The sequence below is a fragment of the Amphiura filiformis genome, chromosome 5 (assembly GCF_039555335.1).
Source record: "Amphiura filiformis chromosome 5, Afil_fr2py, whole genome shotgun sequence".
Lineage (NCBI taxonomy): Eukaryota > Metazoa > Echinodermata > Ophiuroidea > Amphilepidida > Amphiuridae > Amphiura > Amphiura filiformis.
Window position 1 is genome coordinate 65260946 of NC_092632.1, and position 26692 is coordinate 65287637.

General features: G+C 35.3%; 1 protein-coding gene across 2 annotated transcripts; it reads right to left on the bottom strand.

The window, feature by feature from the left end:
• Nucleotides 1-1749: 1749 nt before the first annotated feature.
• Nucleotides 1750-25565, bottom strand: LOC140153560 (uncharacterized). 2 transcript variants are annotated; one of them, XM_072176336.1, is made up of 17 exons: nt 24235-25565; nt 23060-23207; nt 21794-22177; nt 20547-20704; nt 19329-19557; nt 16850-16968; nt 14657-14839; nt 13714-13908; nt 12132-12311; nt 11276-11380; nt 10187-10444; nt 9017-9157; nt 8266-8347; nt 6676-6834; nt 5933-6016; nt 3988-4135; nt 2873-2968 (listed from the first exon to the last, which is right to left on the bottom strand). In XM_072176336.1, the coding sequence occupies exons 1-16, from the start codon at nt 25438-25440 to the stop codon at nt 3999-4001; spliced, it is 3768 nt and encodes a 1255-aa protein (XP_072032437.1). In that variant the 5' UTR covers nt 25441-25565; the 3' UTR covers nt 2873-2968; nt 3988-3998. The 2 variants fall into 2 exon arrangements, with proteins under 2 accessions (XP_072032436.1, XP_072032437.1); XM_072176335.1 differs by lacking the exon at nt 3988-4135 and having other exon boundaries at nt 1750-2968.
• Nucleotides 25566-26692: the final 1127 nt, after the last annotated feature.

The following is a 26692-nucleotide window of genomic DNA, read 5'->3' on the forward strand; positions in this document are numbered from 1 at the left end:
TTTAAAACTTTTAAAACTGGACCTTCGTCTAATCATCATTGCTTGTAAGTAACTTTACTTCTTGATGTCACATTGGATTCAATGGGGTGTCATAATGTGCAGGATTAAAAAGTGCATCTATTAAAAAAATTAATTTACCCATAACAATGGTTCAGTTTAAAAAATATTTCCAAGTGTAAGGATACTTTTTTGGCGCAGTATATATGCCTATGTTACCATGGTTAAATAACTCTCAATATGACAGTTATGTGCACGATAATTAAGATTAGGATAAAGAATTCTCTCTTATTCCCTTGATCCAAGGATGAAAGTGAATTCGTCATGTATTTAGATATGTTGAGATGGCTCCTTTTCTTCACCCTATTATAAACATCTCAAAATAGTAACTAACCCCCCTTAAATAATGACCATTATTCAAAAACGGGTGATTGTATTACAAATCTGTAAAATGCGTTGGAAGCAGAATTTATTTCTGCACATTTTGACATCTCATTTGCAGCAATTGACTAAATATTGACGTCACAGCGTACATTTAAATCAATGTAACCCAAGATTTGAAAGTTGCAGTAAATTGTATTGATTTTGTATTCAGTGTAATGGAAGAAAATCTGTGTAATGATATCTGAGTGTTTTTGTATTGTAAAAATGTGCATGTAAGTGCAACTTTCAAATCTAGACCTCACTACATTAAATTGACCGATGTTTTATTGTTTTCTGGGCTATCGTATCAAATGAGGTGTCAACATGCGCAGAAATAAATTCTGCTTCCAACGCATTTTACAGATTTGTAATACAATAGCCCCTTTTTGAATATTGGTCATCATTTAAGGGGGGTTAGTTACTTTTTTTGATATGTTTATAAGCAACTGCTCTTTCAAAAGACCAGAATAGGTCTACTTTAAAGCCTGGCTTTTTTGAGTCCAAGTTTGTTTTTGTATGGAACAACCATAAAACAAAGAAAGAAACTATTGTAAAACGCATAGATATATCTCTTAAAATTTACACCTGCATTGGAAACGCAGACCTTTTTCAATTGTTCAATAGGGACAAGGGCTATTTACACTGTCAAAACTGAGCTCATTCTCAGAAACAAGGTTCTAAATTACATCCTCTTTTCTGGAACCCTCAACGGTTAGGCCTATGTAACGATCCAAAAGGTTCTAAAAGGCCAAAAAATGGTTCTACGAGGTTAGAATTTTTAGGTTCTTCAAAGGGTTAAACTGAAACCCTTTTAGGAAAGGGTTTCAGTTTAAAAAGAAGCTTTTTTCTGGTTCCATATAGAGGACAAAAAGGGTTCTTTAAGGACCTTTAGAACATTAATTTCTGAGAACATTACGATATACTAAGAATGTGTAGCTGGCATAATCATGTAGAAACTACACTGAAAAAAATTGTGTCTAGCATGGAGACATGTCTTCAGAAGACATGTCTCAATTTAGCGTCTTTTTGCAAGTCACATTATCATAACCATATCTTGTGGTTAGTCATGACTTTATGCATATGATTCATGTCTAGTTTAGAGACATATGAAATTGCGATAAGACACGACTCGAAGCATTAGTGACTTGTTAGAAGTCACTTATTCAATAATGTGTCTTTAATTAGGATATGAAGTAAGACATGTCCCATTCTGATCCTATAATTAAGACATGACTTAAGGCTAGCTACATATACTCTGTTGATGTCTTGTAGCTAGTCATATCTTGGATAAGGACACAGCTCAAAGTCCTGTCTTTCCACAAGCCATGCAAGACATGACTTGCATAAGGACATGGCTAAAAAGTGGCTTCAAAGTCGCGTCTTAAAATAGTGTCCTCAGGTAAGACACAATTTTTGCAGTGTAACATCAATATTCTCAGTGAGAATTTTACCGGGCAGTCAGTCATTAAGATGGCAAAGTGAATGTCGGCATTTTTGCCCCAGAAATGAAAATTATTTTCCCGGTTATTTTGACTGGGAAAAGTGTGGGCAGGAATCCAAAGAATAAGGGAATTACAATAATGGAGAGTGGATCCCCTGATGCAGCCACTAAATGGGCTATTCCATTTAAAATCCACACTACCCCTGTGGAAGATTTTAGGAATATCTTCCTCAGGGGGAGTATAAATTTTAAATGGAATTAGAACATTCGCAGCTCCATTTGAAACTCACACTCCCTCTGGGGAAGATTCGGGTTGAATCTTTCTCAGAGGGTGTATGAAATTCAAATGGAGCTGCCTAATGTGCTAATTCCATTTGAAATTCATACTCCCCCTGGGGAAGATTTGTCCAAAATCTTCCACAGGAGTGGTGTGGATTTTAAATGGAATAGCCCAATGTACTCGTTCTTAAACCTTTTGAGAAACAAATTGGTTGTAAGTGCGTGCCGTTTGAAACTTCGGATACGCAATATCTTTCGATAATTTATAGAAAACATAATGCAAAATGAATATTGTTACGATATTGTTTCATATAAACTTAGATTTTACTAATGCGAACAACATAATCAGACGTATAGAGATGCATGGACATCTACATGATGTAACTTGAGCAAACAAGTTTAAATAAAAAATCAACGAACATGATGAATTGAATATATGCTGATGCAAGAAGTCGCGGATATCTATTCTGTTATCGCCAAAACTTCCAGAATCATCGAAAAACAACAAAATATACCGGCTTGTGATTCGCCATCTCGTACAAACCTCGCAAATTAGCGAAATATCAGCCACTGAATGTCAAAATCAAGGGAGCGTTTCCAAGCAATTGCACCTTTACGAGGAAGCCAAAGTAATAGAGTTCTGTTTGACGTCATCCGTCTGCTGTTGTTTCTTGTTGAATCCAAAGATTGACTTCCTTTTCCTTCCCTTGAACACATCTGACGATGATATACCTTCGGGAAGCGACACTTTGGTTTGTTCTCCTTCGATGACTTTATGTTGATAATCAAATGGCATCTCACTGGTAGAAAACTTTCTATGTCTACCAACTGCATTTAAAAAAAGGAAGGAGCACATTTATTATTCCTTTAATTTAAAAGAAAATAACAATTTATCCAGAAGTATACACGGAATGTAAAGAAAAATATTTGCAAAAATAAATAAATATGACGACATTTTGAACGTTTGCTTGTTTTGTTTTGTTTGTGTAACTTGCATCGTTGTCCATGTATACAATATTGTTTTATGTTTGAGCTTCCATTTAAAGAGGTAGCCCTTCAGTGGACCGTTGTGGTATACTGTATTTTAGATCTACACCAACCGCAGAGATACTCCGCAAAGTAATTTCAAGAATTGTTTGTTGTCATAATTAAACCTAATTATACCTTAATTACATCAACAAAAAGGAAAGGGTTTCAAAAATCTGGTTAAGTATATACATGCGTGAGTTATTGACACAAATGTTGGGAACCGCAAAGAAAAAGGATAGATGTTGAGGTGTACCGCAAACTGCCCGAACTGAAATTAGTTGCGCCAGGTGACCGAGTGTTGAACGAGTAAAATGTGAAGATGTTCTCCACGATGTTTCATCTCAAGAATGATGTGTATAGGCAATAATAGATATGAATTAGTAGACCTATACAGAGACAATACACCAGGAATATGAAATAAATCAAATTGTGGTATAAACCATGGTTAATAGGTTGAAAAGAAGGGAGAGTCTGGTTTAGTTAGAGACTTTGGTAAAATCCACATGCATATCCCAGGATAAGGCTGTAAAAGGTGCACATTTCACCCGACGTTTAATGTGTAGAGGTTTTTGACACTATGGACCACAATGGCCTCATCCCAATGGCATAGTTCAATAACCTCAATTAAACACTCATAGTCCTAAATTTGACCTCAAGTTGCAGAGTATGAGTTTTGTACCCAAAGTTACAAAGGTCATTCAATGAATGTCCAAATGTATTGCGATTAAAGAACTGTGCCCTGATAGATGAACATGTTGTGGATCCTAGTGTGAGGTGCTGGATTCAGGAGTGTGCAGTGCGCGTGATGTACAACTGACCCGATGATCGCTCATGTAAGCATATAGGGTGCTGTCTTCTTTCTTTGTCGTTCGCCATAGCAGGACAAGCACATAGGGGACACGATTCCCCCTAATGGTGTCCGCTGCTGTTCCGGGTAACTTACAAGGATGTCATGTGCATTTTCCACTGCAAACCAAAATGTGAACAATATAATACACGGTGATTTGAAAATCCTGCCACAATATCAAGCAATCCCGGGGGAGGCACTCCCTATCTGAAATGGCAGGGATGTGCCTCGGCTATGTTAAAAGTAGGGGGCATTCAGGTCAAATATACAATTACAAAAATATGGGGTCATTTAGTACACAACCTGAATAAAAATGGGGTCATTCGGTATGAAACTTTGAAAAAAGGATGGTCATTGGGGTAACAAAAAGTAAAATGGGAGTCATTGAGTACAGGATTGCCAAAAAGTATCATTAAGTACACATAAATAAGTGCCAAACTGCATAAAAACAACTTGGCCACCTTGGAAATGTGAAAAATCTCATTATTTCTGGAGGAGAACATAATACCACCTAAATTTGGGAATTAAAAGGGGGTCATTGGGTATAGCAGGAAATAGAAAAAGGGGGTCATTGAGTACATGAATTTTTTTCAAGGGGGTCAATGGATAATAGGTAGGACCATAACACAAAAAAGGGGGTCATTGGGTACAAGCCGGTTTGAAAAAGGGGGTCTATCCCGAGGCACATGATGCATATCTGTAATGGAAGTGCCCCCCGGGCAAGCAATTGTAAAAAAAAATGTAAAAAATGCAAGTAATATCTGAAATGTCTCTCGATATGTTAGAAAACGACGGAGTTAACTGCAGTAATTGATCTGAAATTGACCCTCTTGATAGTTAGTGATGGTGTTATCCTAGACTCATTAGCTCAGTCTATTTCAAAACTCTTGCAATGGCTAATTTTGTGTATATCTGAAAAAGAAACTGCATGGTGTTCCAATGGCCGTAGCAACAAAAACAGTAGCGTAGCCAGCGAGGGTGGAGGGTGGCAGGGGACAGACTGCCCTACACCTAAAATGGGGATGGAGAAGTGGAAAATGGGGACGAGAAGAATGGGGAGAAAAAAGAGAGAAGGGAAAGGGGAAGGAGAGGGGAAAAGGGGAAGGGAAAGAGAAAAGGGAAAGGGAGTAAAAATAGGGACGATGCTGACATTTGCCACCCCTCCCCCCGGACTGACAATGTTGGCTATGCGCCTGCAACAAAAGCGAGAAAATGAAGCAAGATTTCAACACAAATGTTTATTCTTTACGGTATCATAATTATATCACTTGTTATTTCAAAATCCGAATACCGGTGATCATGGTGATATGGGAAATATTGTTGTTCTGAAGTGAATATGAATGACTTTAGATATAATATAATAAATATATGGAGTCAGGGTTCACCATGGGTTGATATGATAATCAAAGAGTAAAATATACATCATGATGTGTCAGGAGTTCCCCACCTTACCATTTTCAATATACTCAAAGTCAATAAGGCTCTCTTCATCTGAAACGTGATAATTACAGGGCAAGATGTAATGATAAGATATGGTCAAGCGCTTTCAAAGACAAATCTATAGTTATTTCTCATTTTTGTTCTTCCAAAATGCATCCAATATCGAGTAAGAACGCCTGTTCTGTTGGAATGTTATTGTTTTGCTATCAATATTGTATTTAAAATCACGTCATTTACTGGCTTCCGATAGTTGAATGCTATCAGCTATCCTTTAATCTCTCTATGAATTTAACATGTTAAAATAAATGATGTAGGCCCAGAGGTTATAGTGATTATTATCAGTCCATTGTATCGGCTTTCTATTTATTTCTTATTTACTGTTCAGCAAAGATGCTGAAGTAGGCCTATATTAAATTCTTTCACATAAAATGTTACTATAGATAAATGAAACTACTTTACAAAAACCGTGAGATTACCTGCAAGAGTTGGTTTACTGGGGCGGTCAAGAAGAGATGCGTGTTTCATAGCAGCCTCTTTCGTCCAGCTGGGAATGTGCACACCTATACAGGGAAATAAAAAATATATAATTTTAATACTATACGTAGACGGTAGCAATTAATGATGTACGCTTTTATATGAGTACCATTGCTGCTATATTATACAATTACATAATCTACGCATTTCCTCAGCCACCATGACTTCTTTTATATGATTTTATAATTTATATTTGTTTGCTTGTTTGTACGATGTATAACCAGTGTTGTTAATATCAATGTGCTTTCCATGATTACACTGCAAAAACAGTGTTTAGCATTTTAAACACTTTTCTAAACACATTCTTGTTCACTTTGTAAACGTGTTTAAAATACTAAACATGGTTAGGGTAAAATTGATAGTTAAGGAATTGAAAATGAATGTTTAGGAATTTGATACATATAATGTTTAGCATCTAAACATACAAAACAAAGTGAATGCAATCTTGTGGCGAAACATGGTTTTTGGAGAGGAACCAGAGTACGGAAAACATACGTTTGAATTCTTGCACTGTATACGGTAGCTTTTAAGCTTTTAAAAAAACTACATGTTTATTACTAAACAGCAAATTCTTACATCGCATCATTTTTTCAATTCCCTTTGGTGGACCATCATGATCCAATCATGCAAAACTTTGAATAAAAAACTGATGTAAATGTGAGATACAATGAAACACATAACTCACCGGCGGTTCTGCCTTCTTCAACAATACCTCTTTCACTTTGGAACGCTTGTAACCACCTCGTCTTTTCTTCAGGTGACTTGGCACAAAACATATACATTTTGTACGTGTCTGTATCCCATACTTTCCAACCGTTTTTGATGTTTATATTCCATGCATGCTCTGTAAATGACAATGAAATAAACAAGCACGTTACCAAACTGGAGCTGCAACTATATATAAAGCCACAGTGCATACTGCTTTAAACTATTGTGGAAAGTGCACAACACGCATGGCGTCAAAATACAATATCATCAAAATGCTTATGATATTTTTCAGACCTGAATGAAAGAGTACTGAAAACTCTCATTAATCTATAACCTTTCAGGTTTCAAAATATTTTGTATTTTTATGCTTTCATTGTCGAGAAATGAGTTAATCTCTCAATCATCTATTTTGGTCTTTCTAAGTTCTAACTGTCCTTTGCATATTCTCGTTAGCACATACCGCATGTACGTGTACAGAAATAAACAATCATGTGCGCGTGTACACATTACGGCATATTTCATGATGATAATTACAAAAACGATGACGTTATTAGCGATGAAGGTAAATAAATAAATAAATAAATAAATAAATAAGAATAAACAATTAATTTGTATTCGTTTTCTCGTTTTTTTTATTTGCCTGTGTCTTTATCATTATCTTCTTGTTTTGGTCATTTTATCTATGATGATGCTACAAATGGGCTATTCGAGTTTAAAATCATACACCCCTTATGGAAAATATGACTGTAATCTACCATACAGGGGGTGTAAATATCAAATGGAGTCACCCATTCAGGTAACCCCATTTGCAATTTGCAAATAACAAACAAACAAAAAACCGACATGACACCCAATGTTTTTATTTGGCCAATGAACTCTTTAAGGATGGGTATAACCCAACTCATTGTAATACTGCTCCAAGAAAGTATCCTTACACTTGGAAAAATAATCACAATTTCAAAACTGAACGATATTGGGGTAACTTATTTTTTTAAAGAGATGCACTATCTAATCCGGCACATTTTGACACCCCATTGAATCCAATGTGACTTCAAGAAGCAAAGCTACAAGCATTTGATTAGACGAAGGTCCAGTTTTAAAAGTGACAGACTGCCCTATTCAAAACTCCACGGACTAGACATCTGGTTTGAGAGTGGTAAATGGCTAATTTATGTGTGCCTTTAAGTTAAAACAAAAGAAAACTGAAACAAAAGAGCTGACAGATAAAATGCAAGTTATGAAAAGTACAGAGAAGTAAAAACTGAAATAAATACTGCTTTAAATAAGGCTTCATTGAAGAAACTGTGTAGTCTCTTTGTTGCGCTTAATTGTTGGGATCTTTTCGCCTTGTATATGTCAATTTGTCACTTTTAAAACTGGACCTTCGTCTAATCAAATGCTTGTAACTTTACTTCTTGAGGTCACATTGGATTCAATGTGGTGTCATAACGTGCAGGATTAGATAGTGCATCAATTACAAAAACAATTTTACCCCAATATGATTCATTTTTGAAATTGTGATTATTTTTCCAAGTGTAAGGATAATTTCTTGGCGCAGTATATATACCTTTGCCATCAGGTAAGTCATTTACACGACATCTATCCATGTTCAGTCTTCTCCTGTACTGATACCCTCTTCCTAACATATCCTATAGAATAAGAAAACATTAAATTAATTAATCAATCAATTACTTTAATTATTATAATGTTATTGTCTTAGGTTACATAATGATTGCAAATTGATTTCATTGGAAAAATCAGAATGATTTAAAACACCACAAAATTGTATACTGTGTTTACTATCGAGTGCTTTTGAAAACATGATATTATACCAAAGTCCGGCGCTTTACCAACAGGCTACCAACTGAGCTAATGGGGTTGAGACACACATTTGCAGGTTTACATGTACTTGTTTGTATATAACTATGTGTATCGATGATTTGCTCATAACCCTTTACACTTTTGTGGATGGAACTCTTCATGTTTGCATGTTTCAAAAGCGCTCGATAGTAAGCATTATGCTATCGAGTTTTTACGGTAGTGGTGTTCTTCAGTTTTATGCAAGAAAGCGACATTCAACTCATTATGAGAGTGCTTCTGGACAACTTCAAATACCGTAAAAACTCAATAGTTAGCATGTGTGCTTACTTTCGAGCGCTTTAAAAACATGCAAACATAAAGAGCCCCATCCATAAAATTATAAAGGGTTTTGAACAAATCATTGATACTGATAGTTATATACGAACAAGTAAACCTGCATTTGTGTGTCTAAATCCCCCTTGGCTACCAAGAACTGAGATTATTTTTACATGACCAACCTTTTTGCATATAATGAGTTGATGATCAAACATGAAGAGACTGCGATCAACCGTTCTTTTCCTGCTACCTCCCTTGACAAGCACCTTGGTTACCTCGCCAGAATGAAGTAATTTATTACTGCGTACTAAGATATCCTCGCCCTGTTGCAAATTAAAAAATATTTAATCATAAATAAAACATTTCAATTAATAAAGATAATACAAACATGTGAAACTCGCAAATAAAAATGTTACTCGAAAAAACTGCATCAACATGATCAAAAACTACTTACTACTGTAGCATATTCAAGGTCAAAGACAAATAACTCGTCAAAGGTACGCTTTCCACGCACTGGTTAGCCGTGTATAATAAACACATGCATCACAAAAAGTAATTCCCGGCTTTATTAATCTCTACGCATAAAACTTTAACACTGACCCACTGATGTACAAATCTCGATTAGGGTGCAACTTGCTAGACTTGAGTCCAGTCCTCGTTTACAGGGTTTAGGGTTAGGGTTTAGGGTTGGGGTAGGGCAGTCTTGTAATAAGACTAAGAGTTACACCCTATTCGGTAATAGCTCCAAAACTGATATAGCAGAAAGAAACCCATTATAGTAGGTCTACAAATATTTTTGATAACTCATTTATATGGATATCTAAAAACTGTAGCCATAATTTGGTGCTATTTAGAGTAAAAATAGTGGTAATTATGAAGTACAGTATATTGTCTTGTGAAGAATTTTTTAGCGCAGTGATTTAGTGCGCTACGCACAGGCACAATGCCTAGACGTTGATCCACAAGCCTCAACACAACTACAGGTTGTCGCTGACCCCAGCCCCAGATAATTCCATAAACCAATAACAACACAGGGACTTTGCAGCTTCAACAGCGCAAACCCTAGACATTCCACAAATGACCATCGCAACCAGGATCAGATTCCCGAGTTTCGTACGGGTTATAACGAGACAATTAACAGTAAGTTCCTTGTCCAGGGGAATTTCAATCTAACTTAATTTTTCCACGAAAGCGTATAAAACATCTCCAGGATTCGAACCTGCAACCTCTGGCACCATAGTCGAACGCCTTATCGATTGAGCTAACTTGACTCAATCGATGAATGAAAAAAAAACACAGAGTGAGAGTGAAAGGACAGTTAATCTGAATAGTAGACGAGAAGAGAAATATACCTCCCAATCCAATATGGATTTCTGCCAAGCCGCTATCTTCTCTATATTCTCAATAGTTCTTTTCCTCTCATTTATCCTAAATGCCACCCCCTTCATAACCCGTAGTGCTTCCTGAAGAGGTAGATAGTCAGGGTGCTGGACCCGAGTGTATTTCAGTAGTTCCCCAAGTTGTAGTGGGTATTTACAAATCTTTTGCACAGGAGTCAACAGAAAACCGTTTAGGTTGATTTCTATCATGTTCCGTAGAAGTCGACATGCCTGAAAAAAAAATGTTATACGAGATAACAATATTATTCTGTTAATTCTAAAAGAAGGCTATATGAGTTTTAGAATGTCATCCCGTTACATATAGTTTACGGATTTTAGGAACATGGAGATACTATAAATAATGCTATGCGGGCACTGCTTCATTGGGCTATTGCAGTTAAAATCCACACTGCCCCTGTGGAAGATTTTGGAAATATCTTACTCAGTGGGAGTATGAATTTCAAATGGAATGAACACATTAGCAGCTGCATTTGAATTTCATTCACCCTTTGAGAAAGATTCGACCTGAATCTTCCACAAAGGGAGGATGTGTTTCAAATGGATCCGGTAATGTGTTCATTCCATTTGAAATTCATACTCCCCCTGTGGAAGATATTTCCAAAATCTTCCACAGGGGCAGTGTGGATTTTAACTGGAATAGCACATTTCTTTCGATGCAAAAGAAAGATTCTGGAAGTTACACTGCAGTCAAAAAACTTCCCATATTTGATTTATTATTGCTTTTGATGTAGTTGCGATAGAAATTTTATTTTAGTTGAAGTTGAAGTTTTTGCGCTTTACTCCGAACCACATTTGCACTATTTTCATCACATGTAAAATCATCGCGAGTTTGCTATACAGTGTGATTGAGTATCATTTCCAGTGGACAGCAACAAATAACCAGTTGATAGTATATTGCTTAACAATCTTACGTTGACGATGTTTCATGTAAACAGAACAAATTCCTGCTTTATGAACTCCAGATATGACCACTAAGCCATTGTTGTATACTTTTTACTATAAATTGCAATATAATAGAAAACAACAAAAGCTTGAACGAACCTCAAAGAACTGTTGGTATTTGGGTCTATCCATTAATAATTTGAGTTCTCCTACAGCTCTCGGGTAATTGTTGCAATAGTCCGAGTAGATGTCAAATCCGCTTTCCTGTGTTTAGCAACACCAAAAACAACAACAAAAAAGATTTACCGTGTGTAAATGAAAATAAATAATACTATAATAGAAAGAGGGAATATATGTATCCAGTTCAAGAAAAAATTAAAACGTTAGGCTATACGTTAGTGTCTGCAATCTTGGGCAAATTATTATGGCTAAACAGTATAAGTAAAATCTTATATCTGGAAAACGAGGTAAACAAGCTAGAGTAAAGCGTAAAGCAGAAGTCGGATCGGAACACTTCTACCGAAACTATTTTACTCCCATCATTTGTTTAAGTTTTTGGTTATGAAAGCTTCAGGATTTGACAACTGCAGTGAATTCTTCTGACATATAGGTAGCGCATTAAAAACCTGCAATACCGTAAAAATTCGTTGATAAGCATATGTGCCTATTAACGAGTTGCTCGGACAAGAACGCGTTTTTACGGTAGTTTGTTGAACTTTTTCATTTTTTCCCATTAATTTACAAATAACTGTGTTGTAGATATTTGTGACCTAAAAGGAAAAAAAGTTTAACAAACTACCCTAAAAATTCGTTCTTGTCTGAGTACCTCGCGTCGTTAATAGGCACATATGCTTGTTAACGAACTTTTTATACGGTAGGCATATGTGTCAAATTATCTGCTAGTGGACGACGCAGGGATCTAAGGCGGAAATACGACGGGTAGCTTTAACAATTTCAAAAGCAATTAAACCTAAATTCCCGATATAAGATAAAGGGAACCAAACTTCAAACTTACGTGGTTAAGGAATGCTTTTCCGATTTCACTCAGATGTGGCCATTCTGGATGGATGCACGTTTCTAGCACCAATGAAAAATTCTTTTGAAAACTATAAATTTCTTCGATATTTCCAAATATGTTTTGCACGCATTCCTCTGAAAACATCTCCGGTCTTTGTCGGGCTTGTTCTAAATATCCCTATAAGAAAAAACCCACAGAATTCTGTATAAAGTAATGTACAATAATGTTACTAAGAAATATTTGTACAATATGCTTGCCTCATCAGATATGGCATAATTAAAACTGTAATTACAGTACACAAAAGAATTAAGGTACCATTATGTTCACCCTGTATATCCTAAACAAGGACGAAAATGATCAAAAGTTGCACTGACGTCGCTTCGTGTACAAATCAATTTTGAATTTGCACCTTCCTTTGGGTTTTGAATGATCGTGTCTTTATTTCTTGAACGATTTCAAAGAATGAGGTGTTAAATCCGAGCTAAAACATGCATCTATTGGCTGCTGGTTCCAAAGCCTACTAGTACAGGGTGAGTCAAAATGAAGTAAACTCGTGTCTGTGGACCTTTTATACAAAATCTAGAAAGAATCCGCTGTAGGCTATATGAAAAGATTATTGAAAAGAGCAGATCCTGAACGGCTAGAATTAAAAAAAATGAATTGTGCAGCTACAAAAATGGGTGGTTTTGAAAAAGAAAATTAAAATGAGGACAAAAAAGTACGAGTAATAGGCCAACGGGTTAAAGTAACTAAATGAAACGGGAACGAAACAAAGAAGGAAAGAAACTAATCAGGAAATGTAAGAAAAAAGAAGCTAAAATAATGAGAACAGAATTAAATAAAAAACATGGAAACGGGAAATCACAAGCAGCAAATAAACAAAGAAGCTAAAGGGAAATGTAAGAAAGAACAGATTTAGAAAAAAAAATGGGATCGAGGTTAAATAAATAAATAACATGGAAACGGAAAATCACAAGCTAAGCAAAAAGAAACTAAAAAAGAAAGTGTAAGAAGAAAAATAAAATGTACCTTTTCAATGATTCTACCAGTTCAGTAATTATTCCTGTTATGGTGAACGCTCCCATCTAGCGGGGACCCGCTAGTAAGTATAAAATCGGGATTGCAGAAAGCAAATACAACAACTCCTTTTTTAATTTAGCCGTTCAGAAACTGCTCTTTTCAATGATCTTTTCACTTACAGCGGATTCCTTCTAGATTTCGTACAAAAGGTCCACAAACATGAGTTTACTTTATTTTGACTCACCCTGTACCTTATTTTTTGTGTGCAGTATAATTATGTTGAAATGTTTCAGGCATATGTTTAAGGTGTCTCAGCTGATCCATCAGTAATGTATGTTTGCTAAAAAATAATAATTATCATACAATATATGCCAGTTAAATTTCCTACATTTCTATTTGAAGATAACCTTTCTGCCCTTATCCAGGGATTGGTTGCCGATCAGACGTGATTGGCAACTAACTAGAGAAATAGAAGCAGTCAAGGGCGTGATTGAATTAAAAGAAATTTTAAATTACTCAGCCTTTCATCTTGATATTAGTAATGAAATAATTTACTTACCTCACACACGTCCCGTAAATTATTGACATAGTCCCGTTCCGTTGTTATGATCTCGTGGACAATATTTGCTCGCACCTGGTCATTACTCAAGAAACTCAGACTAATCCTTCCGTGAGTTGTGGCTGTGATTTCTCGTTTTTCTTGATGTAGTCTTTCCATGCATTCTTCTACTGTTTCTCCCTGACTCACCCTCAACTGCAAAGAGTTGGGAATCATCGTCATCATGGTCATCGGTTACTGTTTTCGTCATGCCCAAATATCTTTAAATATTTAACGACTACCCCTCTCTGACTCTGATCCTAAACTGTCAGCTCTCCAATACGCTCAAACTGTACATTATATCGGCCCATTCCCAGGGCCCATTACTGTATTGTTGTTTTGCGCGCGTTTCCACGGTGCACAGCAAGATTGGCGCGTAAAAAGGGAGCGCGGGTTTACTCACATGACATACGCTGCGTAAAACGCGCTTGCACAATCCACAAATACGCGCGAGATATGATACGCGCGAAGTAGTTGATTGTGGTGGCTGAGCTGCAATGCTCACAGCTGCTTGAACATCACAATATTAAACCAAGAATGCAGCGGAGAAATGTTGAAAACTGGAGCCAAAAATAATAATTAGGGTTCAAAAAGAAAAGTGCGTATAATCTGAAAACTTTTCATAGGATCAAGTTTCAATTAAATTGATATAACACAATGCAATCACACAAAACCACTCTTCGCACCTCCAGTTTATATTTCCCAGGTGGAATATTTGGAGGATAACAATCTAAGTACCAAGTAACCAATGGGACGAAAGTCTTTCCCACAAAGTGAGCTCCTATCTAACTTATCATAACACTAATTCATTTAAAGCAACACTGAGTATTATTTTGCTGAAATCTTGAATTCTCGAATATGTGAAGGCATTTGATACAATTGATCATTATGTACGCTTACTTACCCTTATAAACGGAGTGGGAATCCATCCCTCTTTGTCTCCTAGGTAACCCCACCACCAATTCTTATCTGTTGTATCAGTAACTTCAATCACATCACCTGCTTTGAATGCAAGTTCTGTTTCGTCCATAGTTACATTATCCCAGAGAGCTTCGGCAAAAATAGCAACAGGACCTAAACCATATGCCTATAAAGAAAATAAAACGGGCTTTGAGATCAAATTTGTTTCAGGTAGACTGTGCTCAGTTGTCGCGCATTTTGGATTTAGTCTTTAAAAAGAGCTCTAGCTTTCATGATAAATAAATAAATAAATAAATAAATAAATAAATAAATAAATAAATAAATAAATAAATAAATAAATAAATAAACAAAAGTAAAGTAACTAATGCGGCTCTGCGTAATACGCATTACTTAAAAAAAAAAAACCCAATAGCATCAATGAAAGAATACTGAAAACAATTATGGATATATAAACTCTCAGATTGCAGAATATTTTGTATTTTTATGCTTTCATTGTCGAGAAATGAGTTAATCTGTCAAGCATCGAATTTGGTCTTTTTAACTGTCTTTTGCACATACATGCTTTTTTTTTAGCACATGCCGTTTTTGTATACACACCCCAGCATGTTTCACGATGATAATTACAAAATGATTATGACGATAATAATTAGTGATTAAGATGAGTAAATAAATAAATAAATAAATAAATAAATAAATAAATAAATAAATAAATAAATAAATAAATAAATAAATAAATAAATAAGTAAATAAATATAGGTAAATTAACTATTGCGGCTCTGCGCAATACGCATGACTTCAAAAACAATAGCATCAAAATGCTTATGATATTTTTCAGACCTGAATGAAAGAGTACTGAAAACAATGATGGATATATAACCTCTCAGATTGCAGAATATTTTGTATTTAAATACTTTCATTGTCGAGAAATGAGTTAATCTGTCAAGCATCGATTTTGGTCTTTTAACTGTCTTTTGCACATATTCTTTAGCACATACCGTACATGTACATACACACATTACGGCATGTTTCATGATGATAATTAGCGATGAAGATAAATAAATAAATAAATAAATAAATAAATAAATAAAAAAAATATAAAAATATAAAAAAAAAAATAAATAAAAAAATAAAAAATAAAAAATAAAAAATAAAAAAAGTAAATTAACTATTGCGGCTCTGCGTAATACGCATTACTTCAAAAAAACAATAGCATCAAAATGCTTATGATATTTTTCAGACCTGAATGAAAGAGTACTGAAAACAATATTATGGATATATAAACTCTCAGATTGCAGAATATTTTGTATTTTTATGCTTGCATTGTTGAGAAATGAGTTAATCTGTCAAGCATCGATTTTGGTCTTTTTACTGTCTTTTGCACATACATGCTCTTTAGCACATGCCGTTCATGTGCACACACCCCAGCATGTTTCACGATGATAATTACAAAATGATTATGACGATAATAATTAGTGATTAAGATGAGTAAATAATAAATAAATAAATAAATAAATAAATAAATAAATAAATAAATAAATTAAATAAATAAATAAATAAATAAATTTAAAAAAGTAAATTAACTATTGCGGCTCTGCGTAATACGCATTACTTCAAAAAACAATAGCATCAAAATGCTTATGATATTTTTCAGACCTGAATGAAAGAGTACTGAAAACAATTATGGATATATAAACTCTCAGATTGCAGAATATTTTGTATTTTTATGCTTGCATTGTTGAGAAATGAGTTAATCTGTCAAGCATCGATTTTGGTCTTTTTACTGTCTTTTGCACATACATGCTCTTTAGCACATGCCGTTTTTGTACACACACCCCAGCATGTTTCACGATGATAATTACAAAATGATTATGACGATAATAATTAGTGATTAAGATGAGTAAATAAATAAATAAATAAATAAATAAATAAATAAATAAATAAATAAATAAATAAATAAATAAATAAATAAATAAATACCGACTCAAGAAAAGTAGCTGTTATAAATATTAAAATTGGTGTGTCTGTCGTGTTTATGGTGTTAAATGTGGTGTATTCTGTCTAAACTCGAGCTTATTATGTTTGAACATGTTGAAGATGCCCATTTTCTGTAATTGGCGAGATCACTAGGTTGATCTTTTAAATATCACAAGTTTTATTCTTAATGCCGATCGCTTACCTGTAAGTCTAGATTTGCGGCTAGGTAAGGTGCCTTGTCATGTGTCTTATTATTATTCGTCGAATCATGTAATACCTTTCTTTCATCTTTGCTTATGTCTATGGAATCAATGCTTACAACTGCAACCAACAAAATACAGTGCAAAATATTATTACATTTTGGTTGAATCTTATTGCATTTTTGTTTTGTTTTGTGGTGCTTTGTATGTTTGTTTATGAAACTTTGTCTTGATTAGATGATCAATAATAAAATAAAATTGTTTGATAATACAAACAAAAACAAAGACAACAAAACTAAAGAGAGATCATGCCCTATCAAGGACGACCTTGCCACCAAACATAGTTTGCAGAGTTACAGGATAAAAGTGCTGAGTATGACCATGTCAATGATTGACTATTGCTTCCCAATATGACAAGGACATGAGTTACTAAAGCGTTTTAATGAATACGATGGCACAGACACAGAAGTCATGACAGGATGTAATATTGTACAAGTAAACATCTCAAAAAAAGTAACTAACCCACCTTAAATAATGGCCATTATCTAAAAAGGGCCATTGTATTACAAATCTGTCAAATGCGTTGGAAGCAGAATTTATTTCTGCGCATTTTGACACCTCATTTGATACGATAGCACAGAAAACAATAAAACACCGGTCAATTTAATGTAATGAGGTCCAGATTTGAAAGTTGCACTTACATACAAATTTTTACAATACAAAAACACTCAGATACCATTACACAGATTTCCTTCCATTACACTGAATGCAAAATCAATAGAAGTTTCTGCAACTTTCACATCTTGGGCTACATTGATTTAAATGTACGCTGTGACGTCAATATTTAGTCAATTGCTACAAATGAGATGTCAAAATGTGCAGAAATTCTGCTTCCAACGCATTTTACAGATTTGTAATACAATCACCCGTTTTTGAATAATGGTCATTATTTAAGGGGGGTTAGTTACTTTTTGTGAGATGTTTATATAATTATCCTTATGGCTGGCTCGCAATGCCATTGCATGAATTTCAAACAGGCTTAAACACATAAAGAATACATGCACAATGTGATCATATGAAATTATGTATTTGATAATAATTTGAATATACTTTCGAAGTTGCCAGAAACTCAGTTTTCGACATGCGACACACGTCCTTCTTCAAACTGCGCTTATCACAGTACATTATTGCAATTAGAATTCATATCGCATGTCGAAAATTCAAGAAACGAGGATCATTTTGTTACTATTGTTTGAGAGTTTGAAAATATTGGAATGAAATCGGATTTTCAGACATGTAAGCAGAAGTTTCATTTATCATGTGTTCGTTGTAGTGGACATGCTTTTAGCGTCTAACGGTTGGATATTATTACTTTAACAAAACACTTCAAATAATGTGACAAAAAAGTAGTGAATTCAGTATATCTCAGGACTTAGTGAATCGGGTTTTTTTTTCAGAACAATAATCTTTCAGGTCTTTAAGGTATCTGATTATTCTTGACGAAAAACACGTTTAAATCTTCTACGGAAAATAAAATGGTTGGTTTGTGAACATTATGTTACAACTAAACATACTGGGTCAAAAGTATTACAACAGCGCTGAAAAAAAGAAGCATTCGGCAAACTGCAAGTTGACCATTCATCCAATATTCGGTTGATTTCATAATTACGTACTAGGTGACAATGTTCTTTGCATGAAACAAGTAATATTAGGCTAATTAATGGGACGTCAGTAAGGTGTCAGCTGTGGTGACATGCGCGTATTCCAGTGCTGCCAATAGCGGAATAATGGAATACACAGACGAAAAAACTTTAGTTCACAATGATCTCCATCTTTAGAATGATCACCAAATGGTTAAGACTAAGAGGTATCTTCAAGGTATCAGGTAAACATGGTAAATAATGCCATTTAAACACGTACTGGACACGCAAGAAATGGCTTTGTTGTGGTTCAAGGTCATCTGGTTCCTTATGGGGTAGCCGCGTAACCTTACTTCTGAGTCCCCGGGCGGAGTCCCACAGACCTTGAAGAACCTTTTGTCTTTTAAGTCTGCCATTTCTTCCACACGACACAATCATTCTTCCACACGACACAATCATTCTCCCACCACCATTTTTCTGATATTTTGCAGAAACTAGTTAAACCGTTTGGCGACCACTTTAAAGGCGTGTTTTCAAAATGTTAAATTTTGTAGACTTCTAGTTTCTTCGTCTCAATTGTATGCAAACAATTTTCGTCTTTCCGCCATTGTAAGCACCGAAATACACACATGATGTCACCACAAGTGACACATTCCATCCCATTGATTAGCCTAATCTTACTTATTTCACGCAAAGGACATTGCTATCTAGTACGTAAAAGTAAAATCGACAGGATATTGGATGAATGTTCAACTTTTTTTTACCAAATACAATAAATTGTTTTTCACAGCACACGGTAAAACAAAAAAATGAATATAAATAGTATTTGCAAGCAACTTACGTGAAGGAACAGATGGTGTTCTTTGTTTTAATGTCTCTGTGCTATCAGATCTCTTCAATTCAATATCTTGTGAACTTATTGAGCGTGTGATACTTCCCTGGCTATCGCTTCGTCTGTGACCTCTTTGAGAATGCTGAGCTTCTTGTGGTGATCTTTTGTTCTCAGGAAGTCCTTTTTCAGATTCCTCCTTTGATTGCGGTTTTTCGTCTGATTGAGTTGTTTCCAGTATCTTTTGTGGAACACAAATAAACAAAATCAAATGTAAACTTTATGAAGTACAAAATATTTGCTTACACTTAAAGGAGGATTTCGTGATCCTAGCATCCTCTTTTTATGACATTTTTCAGTAGATATCCATGAAAAAGCTTATTCCCAAAATTTCAGTTGATTCCGATTTTGCGTTTGCGAGTTATGCATGATTATGACTGTGTATTACACTGATCCATAGGCAACTGTTGTAATTTCGTTCTGGTATACAAGAACGAAATTCAAATTAACGATATTTTTGCTAAACGAATTAATCTGCAAGAAATATTTGGCACATAAACATTATGTCACCAGAGGTATCCATTGGTATAAAAAAATCTCAACTCTTTTTGAGAAAAGTGGGGGGATGAGGCTGTGGATCACGAAATGCCCTTTTAAATAACGTTCAGAAACTGACACTCAGTTACCAACTTTATCATGGTGATAGGGGCGAATGCAATGACCTTGAGACTTAAAGCCATATTATAACATTTTCAAACAAAATAGATTAGCATTTCTTTGCCATAAAATGTTAGCTTTTACTGTCAGATATATCCCTTTTATTTTTGAGCCGAACAACTACGGCAAAGCAAAGAAAATTGGAATTTACTACCAGCGCACATGTCGCCAATACGTACCACTCCTTCGGTCATGTTATGGTACGACCCTTTGTTGTGTATATCACCGTCCGGCACGCCGTGTACGTACTGTGTGTTATGAACATCGTGTATGCGTTCGAGTAATAATTCCATCGTAATAATAAAAATAATTCCGGCGTTTTATTCAAAATCTCGGATTTTGACAAAACTACACCACCTAGAGTCTTGATTTTTGCAAGGTATATTGGTTTAATAAAGTACAATACAATCGTGTGAAAAAAAAAGAATTTGAAAAATTCAGTGAGGGCGTCCTCCTCAGCAAATGTTATAATATGGCTTTAAGATTCAACTGAATTGATTTATGTCACGTTACCTCCGCATCACTCTTTACGTTGTTGTCTGTTGGTGATTTCTCCTTTTCTTCATCTTCATTCGCTTTCTTCTCAATAGCTTGCATAACGTAAGATTTTCCACCTAATTCGGATATTGCTCGTCGTCTCAAGTTACGTCGCATGGGTCTAGGAGTGTTCTCTGCAACATAAACGACAATGTTTGGATAAAGTAATGGATCTGAAGGCCTCATTTGTGATTTATGGCTTGTCAGCGAGTAAGATTTTGTATATTAAAAATTTCATTATAGGCTCATTGTATATTTTTGTATAATAACTTTTTGTATAATAACATTTCAAATCACATTCACTGAAGCTATTTTGTTAGTCAGTTTCTCACTGGACACTTTAACGTAACAGTTTGATAATGTCGTAGGGTGAATTGGTATCCTTGCTCTTGGTTTGTAGGCTTCATTTAGTAGAAAGAGGTGACAATTTAACAAACAAATCGTGATTTTATATAATTGTCGATTTCACCTGAGAAGCAATGTTCCTTTTTAATAGGAACATTCATAATCTGTTTACACATTCGTGAATCAGGACACAAACTCATCCAAATTCAAATAAACCGGGCATCCTCCTTAAGGGATGAGGTATGAACGTTTGGACAGTATGGGACATGAGAGCACATCAGACATATCGAATTGCATTCTGAATACGCATAATGTCCTTCTGATATCAAATAATTTTGATCTTTTGAACTTTAATACACATTTTATGGCAACTGATTAAAAATTGATATTTTTTATATTTAACAGTACTCGAAGTAAACTTTATAAATCTGATGATTTATACTTAAAGTGTATGTAGGTGGGATGAAAAGCTGACGATCAATTAAAAATGTTGACCTTTCGTATTGAAGATATGGATATAGATATGGATCTTTCTGGGGAAAAAATCCATATCTTCAATATGAAAGGTCAAAATTTTCAATTGATCGTCGGCTTTTCCTCCCAGCTACATACACTTTAAGAATATATCATTAGATTTATAAAATTTACTTCGAGGACAGTTATATATCAAAAATGTGAAAAATATCAAATTTTAATAATTTGTCATAAAATTTGCATTATTTCGTGAATTTCGAAAAATGAAAATTATTTGATATCAGAAAGACATTCTTCGTATTCAGAATGCAATTCGATATGTCTGATGTGCTCTCATGTCCCACAAAAAACTGCCGAAACGCTCAAAATGCTCATTCCAGATCCCTTAAGGCTAAAAGGTTTACCTAAAGAAGCGTCCCCTGGTGTTTTCTGGTGCATCAGCGCTGATATAATAGATAGATTGTCTCCCAGATCAGTCTTAACCCGCCGCGGTTGATGCCTTGGCTTCGGCGTTTTAGCCGCTTCTTGGAGTCTTTTCTTTTCATCCTCTTCAAAGGAAACCCTTTGGACTCTCTTTCCAGCAAGATGATTTGCACTGCCACTTGAACTAGTGTCTAGATTACTAGTTTCGAGGACCACTGGTGGCGTCGCAGGGCCAGAGTTTGATCTATTTACATGTCTCCATGGAGATCCTACTGTTGAACTTGTGAATACTGAGCTACTTGAATGACGTTTGAGTTTAAGTTCACTTGGTTTCATTGCACTAGGAGACACTGACTTGAGGTAACCTGCGTTGAGGAAAAAAAAAACAGGTTTAACCAATTATAAAGTTTCAGTATAAGTCACATGATAGTATAAGCTACAAATTGTGTAAGATTAATATCATACATGCAGTTATGACAATTATATATCAGCAACAATGACCATCATGATCAACAAAATGCTTTACAAATGACATCAATCAGAGCAGCTTTGAAATCGGTAGAACTCAAAACAAACAAAGTATGCATAATGCTCCTCTCATATACTTACATTAGAATGTGGCATGTAAATTTCACGTTACACTGCAGTTTAATTGCTTGAGTATCAGTAGACCTTAATATACACATTGTAGCAATAGCAGCATTTGCTATGCAGCATGTAGGACATTAATTTTAAAGTATTCAATGTTATAAATTTCCATGAGTCATGAAAACGAACACATTCTCAAACATTAAATGTGTTGAGCCATTAAGATTAATTCCATTATGTAAGATTTCCGTTAATGTTTATTTCAACAAATATAATGAAATAATATTAGTAACAACTGTCAGGAAGGGTTTCTGTCCATTTTAAGTAAAAATAATGAGGTAACATGAAAGAAACCCAACTAACTATGTCGGTCGTCCAAACACAGATTCTCGGGGCCCCTTCTAGAACATATGATGGGGATTGATTTGTTTCTCCGAGCACAACGAATTTGACCGACTCAATTATAAGTTGGGACATGTGTAAACATTGTAAATACGTCAAAAATCAGGTTTTAAAAAAATTAAAAAAAGATTATAAGCTATTGTATATTATAGCTTCAACCATACTATGCTTCAACATAAAGTGTGAAAAGTCTAGGTGGCAATATACAGCTTTGTCATCTGGCATTTCATGGAACATATAGGTAGAGGAATACTTACCTTCTGACTCCGTCCTTCTGATGTGTGCTGCCATATGGTACCTTTCCCATGGAATGTCCGTAGCAGACACAGGTCTTGATGAAGGATTACTACTACATACTGATGAAGCAGGACTTGCAAAAGCACTACTTGAGTTACCGTCACTATCCTATGGAATATTCAAAACACACTCATATATAATCAAATATATGAAGCTGTTACAGGGTTGTCAACTTTTATGGATGTTGCAGAGTGGGCAACTTTTAAGGATGTTATTTTCCGTCAAAAAAGGATTACGTCACTTGATTTAATTTACACTTTAATTGCATCGTAACAGAGCACTTAGCACAAAGGTGTTATTTTTTGTATTTACGCGAGGGTGAAAAATAATGGCTGCCACGTGTGAGAAAAACGTAAAATGGAGAAAGATTAAATTGGTAAAACAGTTAAGAAACGCAACCAACATTAACCAACCGTGCTCGCAATTTACAAGGGATCAAATCAAAACTCAACCGCCGGTTGACCACCGGTTCCGGTCGGTTTCTGGCGGTTATAAAAGTCTACAGGAATAACAGTAATGAGGGCAGTCGTCACACCCTGGTTCACATGGCTGGTTGATATCATCCAGTCGTCGGTGCAAGTAATACAATTTTCAAGTGGAGTGATTTCAAGTTGGTTTTATACAAATGTAGTACAATAGGAAGAACCGATTTTCCTTCCCTTGAGTTCTTCTCATGTTACTTATGCATTCTTGAATATTCGTATAGCAATGACCCCCGGGCAATGACCACAGACAACCAGACAGACAACCGGACGCAGGCGGAACCGGTCGAGTTTTGATTTGATCCCTAATGGGTTTAATACTTGAACCGATCAGCTGATGGTTTCACTTCTCTGCATGTAACATATTTTTAATATGGAATGTGCTCTTCGATATACTTTCAGCGAACATAATTTTGTTTTTTAGATCGAATATTCTGGTTTACCTTTAAATCTTGAGTCCAATTGTATTAACAATCTGGAAATTTGGATCCTAGCTTCGATGTCCGTAAGAATGGCAAGGATAACTTTTCTTTCTTAATGATATTATATTTTACGACAGGCTGGGAAAACCGTTGGGGTACTTTTTGTGATATAATCATTTATATGTTGCCTTGCTGTTCATGTTTTCAATGATTACATTAATTGGTACATACCTCTTCATAGAAGTCTGCTATAGGTCTCAATTGTCTTCCGAATTCGGCAACATTCGTCGTACTCTTACTCGTCTGTATTCCCTGTTGCATATCCATGGAATACCTTGCATTTTCCACAGGTGAAACCCCTGATTTTCTATGCCTCATTGCTCTTCCTTGCACACCGTCAGCATCTGTGCTTCCATGCCACGTAAGTCTGTTTGATGGATCCATATTTTTTGTCTTTTTTCTCAATTGCACATTTTCTTCAGTAGGTGTTGATTGTAACGGATCAGCAACAGTGTCAACTCTTATTATAGGTGAACTTATCACAGGAGTCACAGGGGATCTCTTGTCTTTCTGTTTACTCTTACGGGAAAAATTGAGTCTTAATTTCGCCATAAGATCTTTCGGTCGGAGTTTATATTCCTTTTCAGGCACTAATGTCGCAGCTCTTCTTCTAGATGGGTCTTTGACTGTTTTTGAATCTTGACTAAGAGACGCTTGGTGTTTGTCTTTCTTACTCTTCCGTCGATCTCGTGTGTTGTGTACTTCTGGTGTAACGACTTCATCATCGTATTTAGCCGCTGCTTGGAAATCAACTTGCTGTTGATTACTTGCTTCAGGAGTCCTTGGAGGTGACGGGGTGGAGAGAAATACGTTATCTGCTGGAGAAGTTGGTGATTGGAAATGCAGCTCTTGCCGTGATGAAGATTGGCTGTCGAATCGTCCACTTACATCGAGTTCACCTTCCTCCAATGCTAATGTCATACTATTTCTTCTCCTCCTAAAAGCAGGACTGTTTTCGAACCCGTCATCCGATGTAATGAATTCATCATGTTCGGATAATTTTGATGCCGAGCTATACCTGCGCGCCAATCGAAAACTTTCCGTGGGGCTGTCGAAGTGTGGGTGCAAGTTCCCCTTGGATAACCGGTAACTATGCCGAATACTGTCACGTATAAGGTCATCGTTCATATCATGATCATAAATCTCTGTCGATTGTCGACCTCCTTCTAAAGTTTCCCTTGAGTTGTCTAAATTTCCATTGAAGGATTGTTTATCTCCTGTTGTATGCACTATTGTCAATGATGCCATATCGTCGTCGTCTGCTGTGTTTTGATCGTCTGCTTTTACATGATGTGATGAGTGTCTATTTCGTTCCTTTCCCCTTCTGTCACCGTTTCCCATTGGATAGTAGTATTCACGTTCTGTATCTGCAGGCATGTCATTATAGTATTCAAACCTCTCTCTTTCTGTCTTTACTTGTTCCAGTTTGGCCTTCAGTTCATGAGACTGAAGCACCCATGGAGAAGTATACTGCGTTCGATCAGCAGCAACTGCTTCGTCCTCTTTGTTCTAATGAAAGAAAATAAAATCAAACAGACAGATGTCAAGTTATTGTGCCACCATTTTAATTCTAAACATTTAAATCAATTAAATGTATAAAGGAAAGCTGAAAATAAGATTAGAATTACTGTCAAAGTAACAAATATCATCAATAATGGATTCTCTTTCTCTCCTCGTTTTTATTTTCAATTTTCATTGCACAAGGATGTGTATGATATATTACAAGTAATTTTATGGTTTAAATAGCAACTATTTTAAACTGTTGCGATTTGGTAGTTCACAGCTACTTGCGAATGGTAGTGATCATTTCATAGCGAGCCTGTAGAAGAATTCAAATATCACAGATATACTTTTGTAGGTCCTGTGGTTCTTGAGTTATGTTGTAAAGAGGGCTGAAACAACAACACTTTTGTAAAACGTACATAACTCATTCACAACAATAAATTAAGCAAGTTTTCAAAGTATATGATTTGTAGAATGAACTTTTGCAAAACATCAAAGTGTTATTTTTTCAATAATATATTGATTTAGATAATGAAAATCGATTTTTGGCTGCTTCGATCAACAATACCTCGTCTACCCTTAATTCAATTATCAAAATAGCGTTTAGTATCAATGCATGCAATATAGATCCTGTAAAAACAAAATCTAAGAGAGCTCGTATAAAAAAAACACATTTATACTTCTGTTTACATATCTAAACACTAAAAAATAAATGACCAGATTAAAATGGGATAAAAAAGACCCAATCCTATTAAATCTTATGATGCGCATACAATGAATACGTGTTACCTTATTAGTTACAATAACTAATGCAAATATGCAGTATTTATATAGATTTCAATAAGAATCTAATAAAATTCCTTTCATGAAACCACACAACTGACTGTGAATAAGTAAACATTATTCGTTCTTTTTTGTCATTCTGCTTTTCAAAGTAATTTTGTCAACAAATTTCGGTAACAATTCGGTGGGAAGGAAGAAAGAATAAATGAAAGAATTGTTGTGAAACAATTTCGATCCTGTATTCACGATTTCATGGTCACATCGTCTGATGACATGAATACAACGAACTCGTAAGCTCTTTTTAATACCTAAATCTCTTCCTTTGATTGGCGCAAAATAAAAA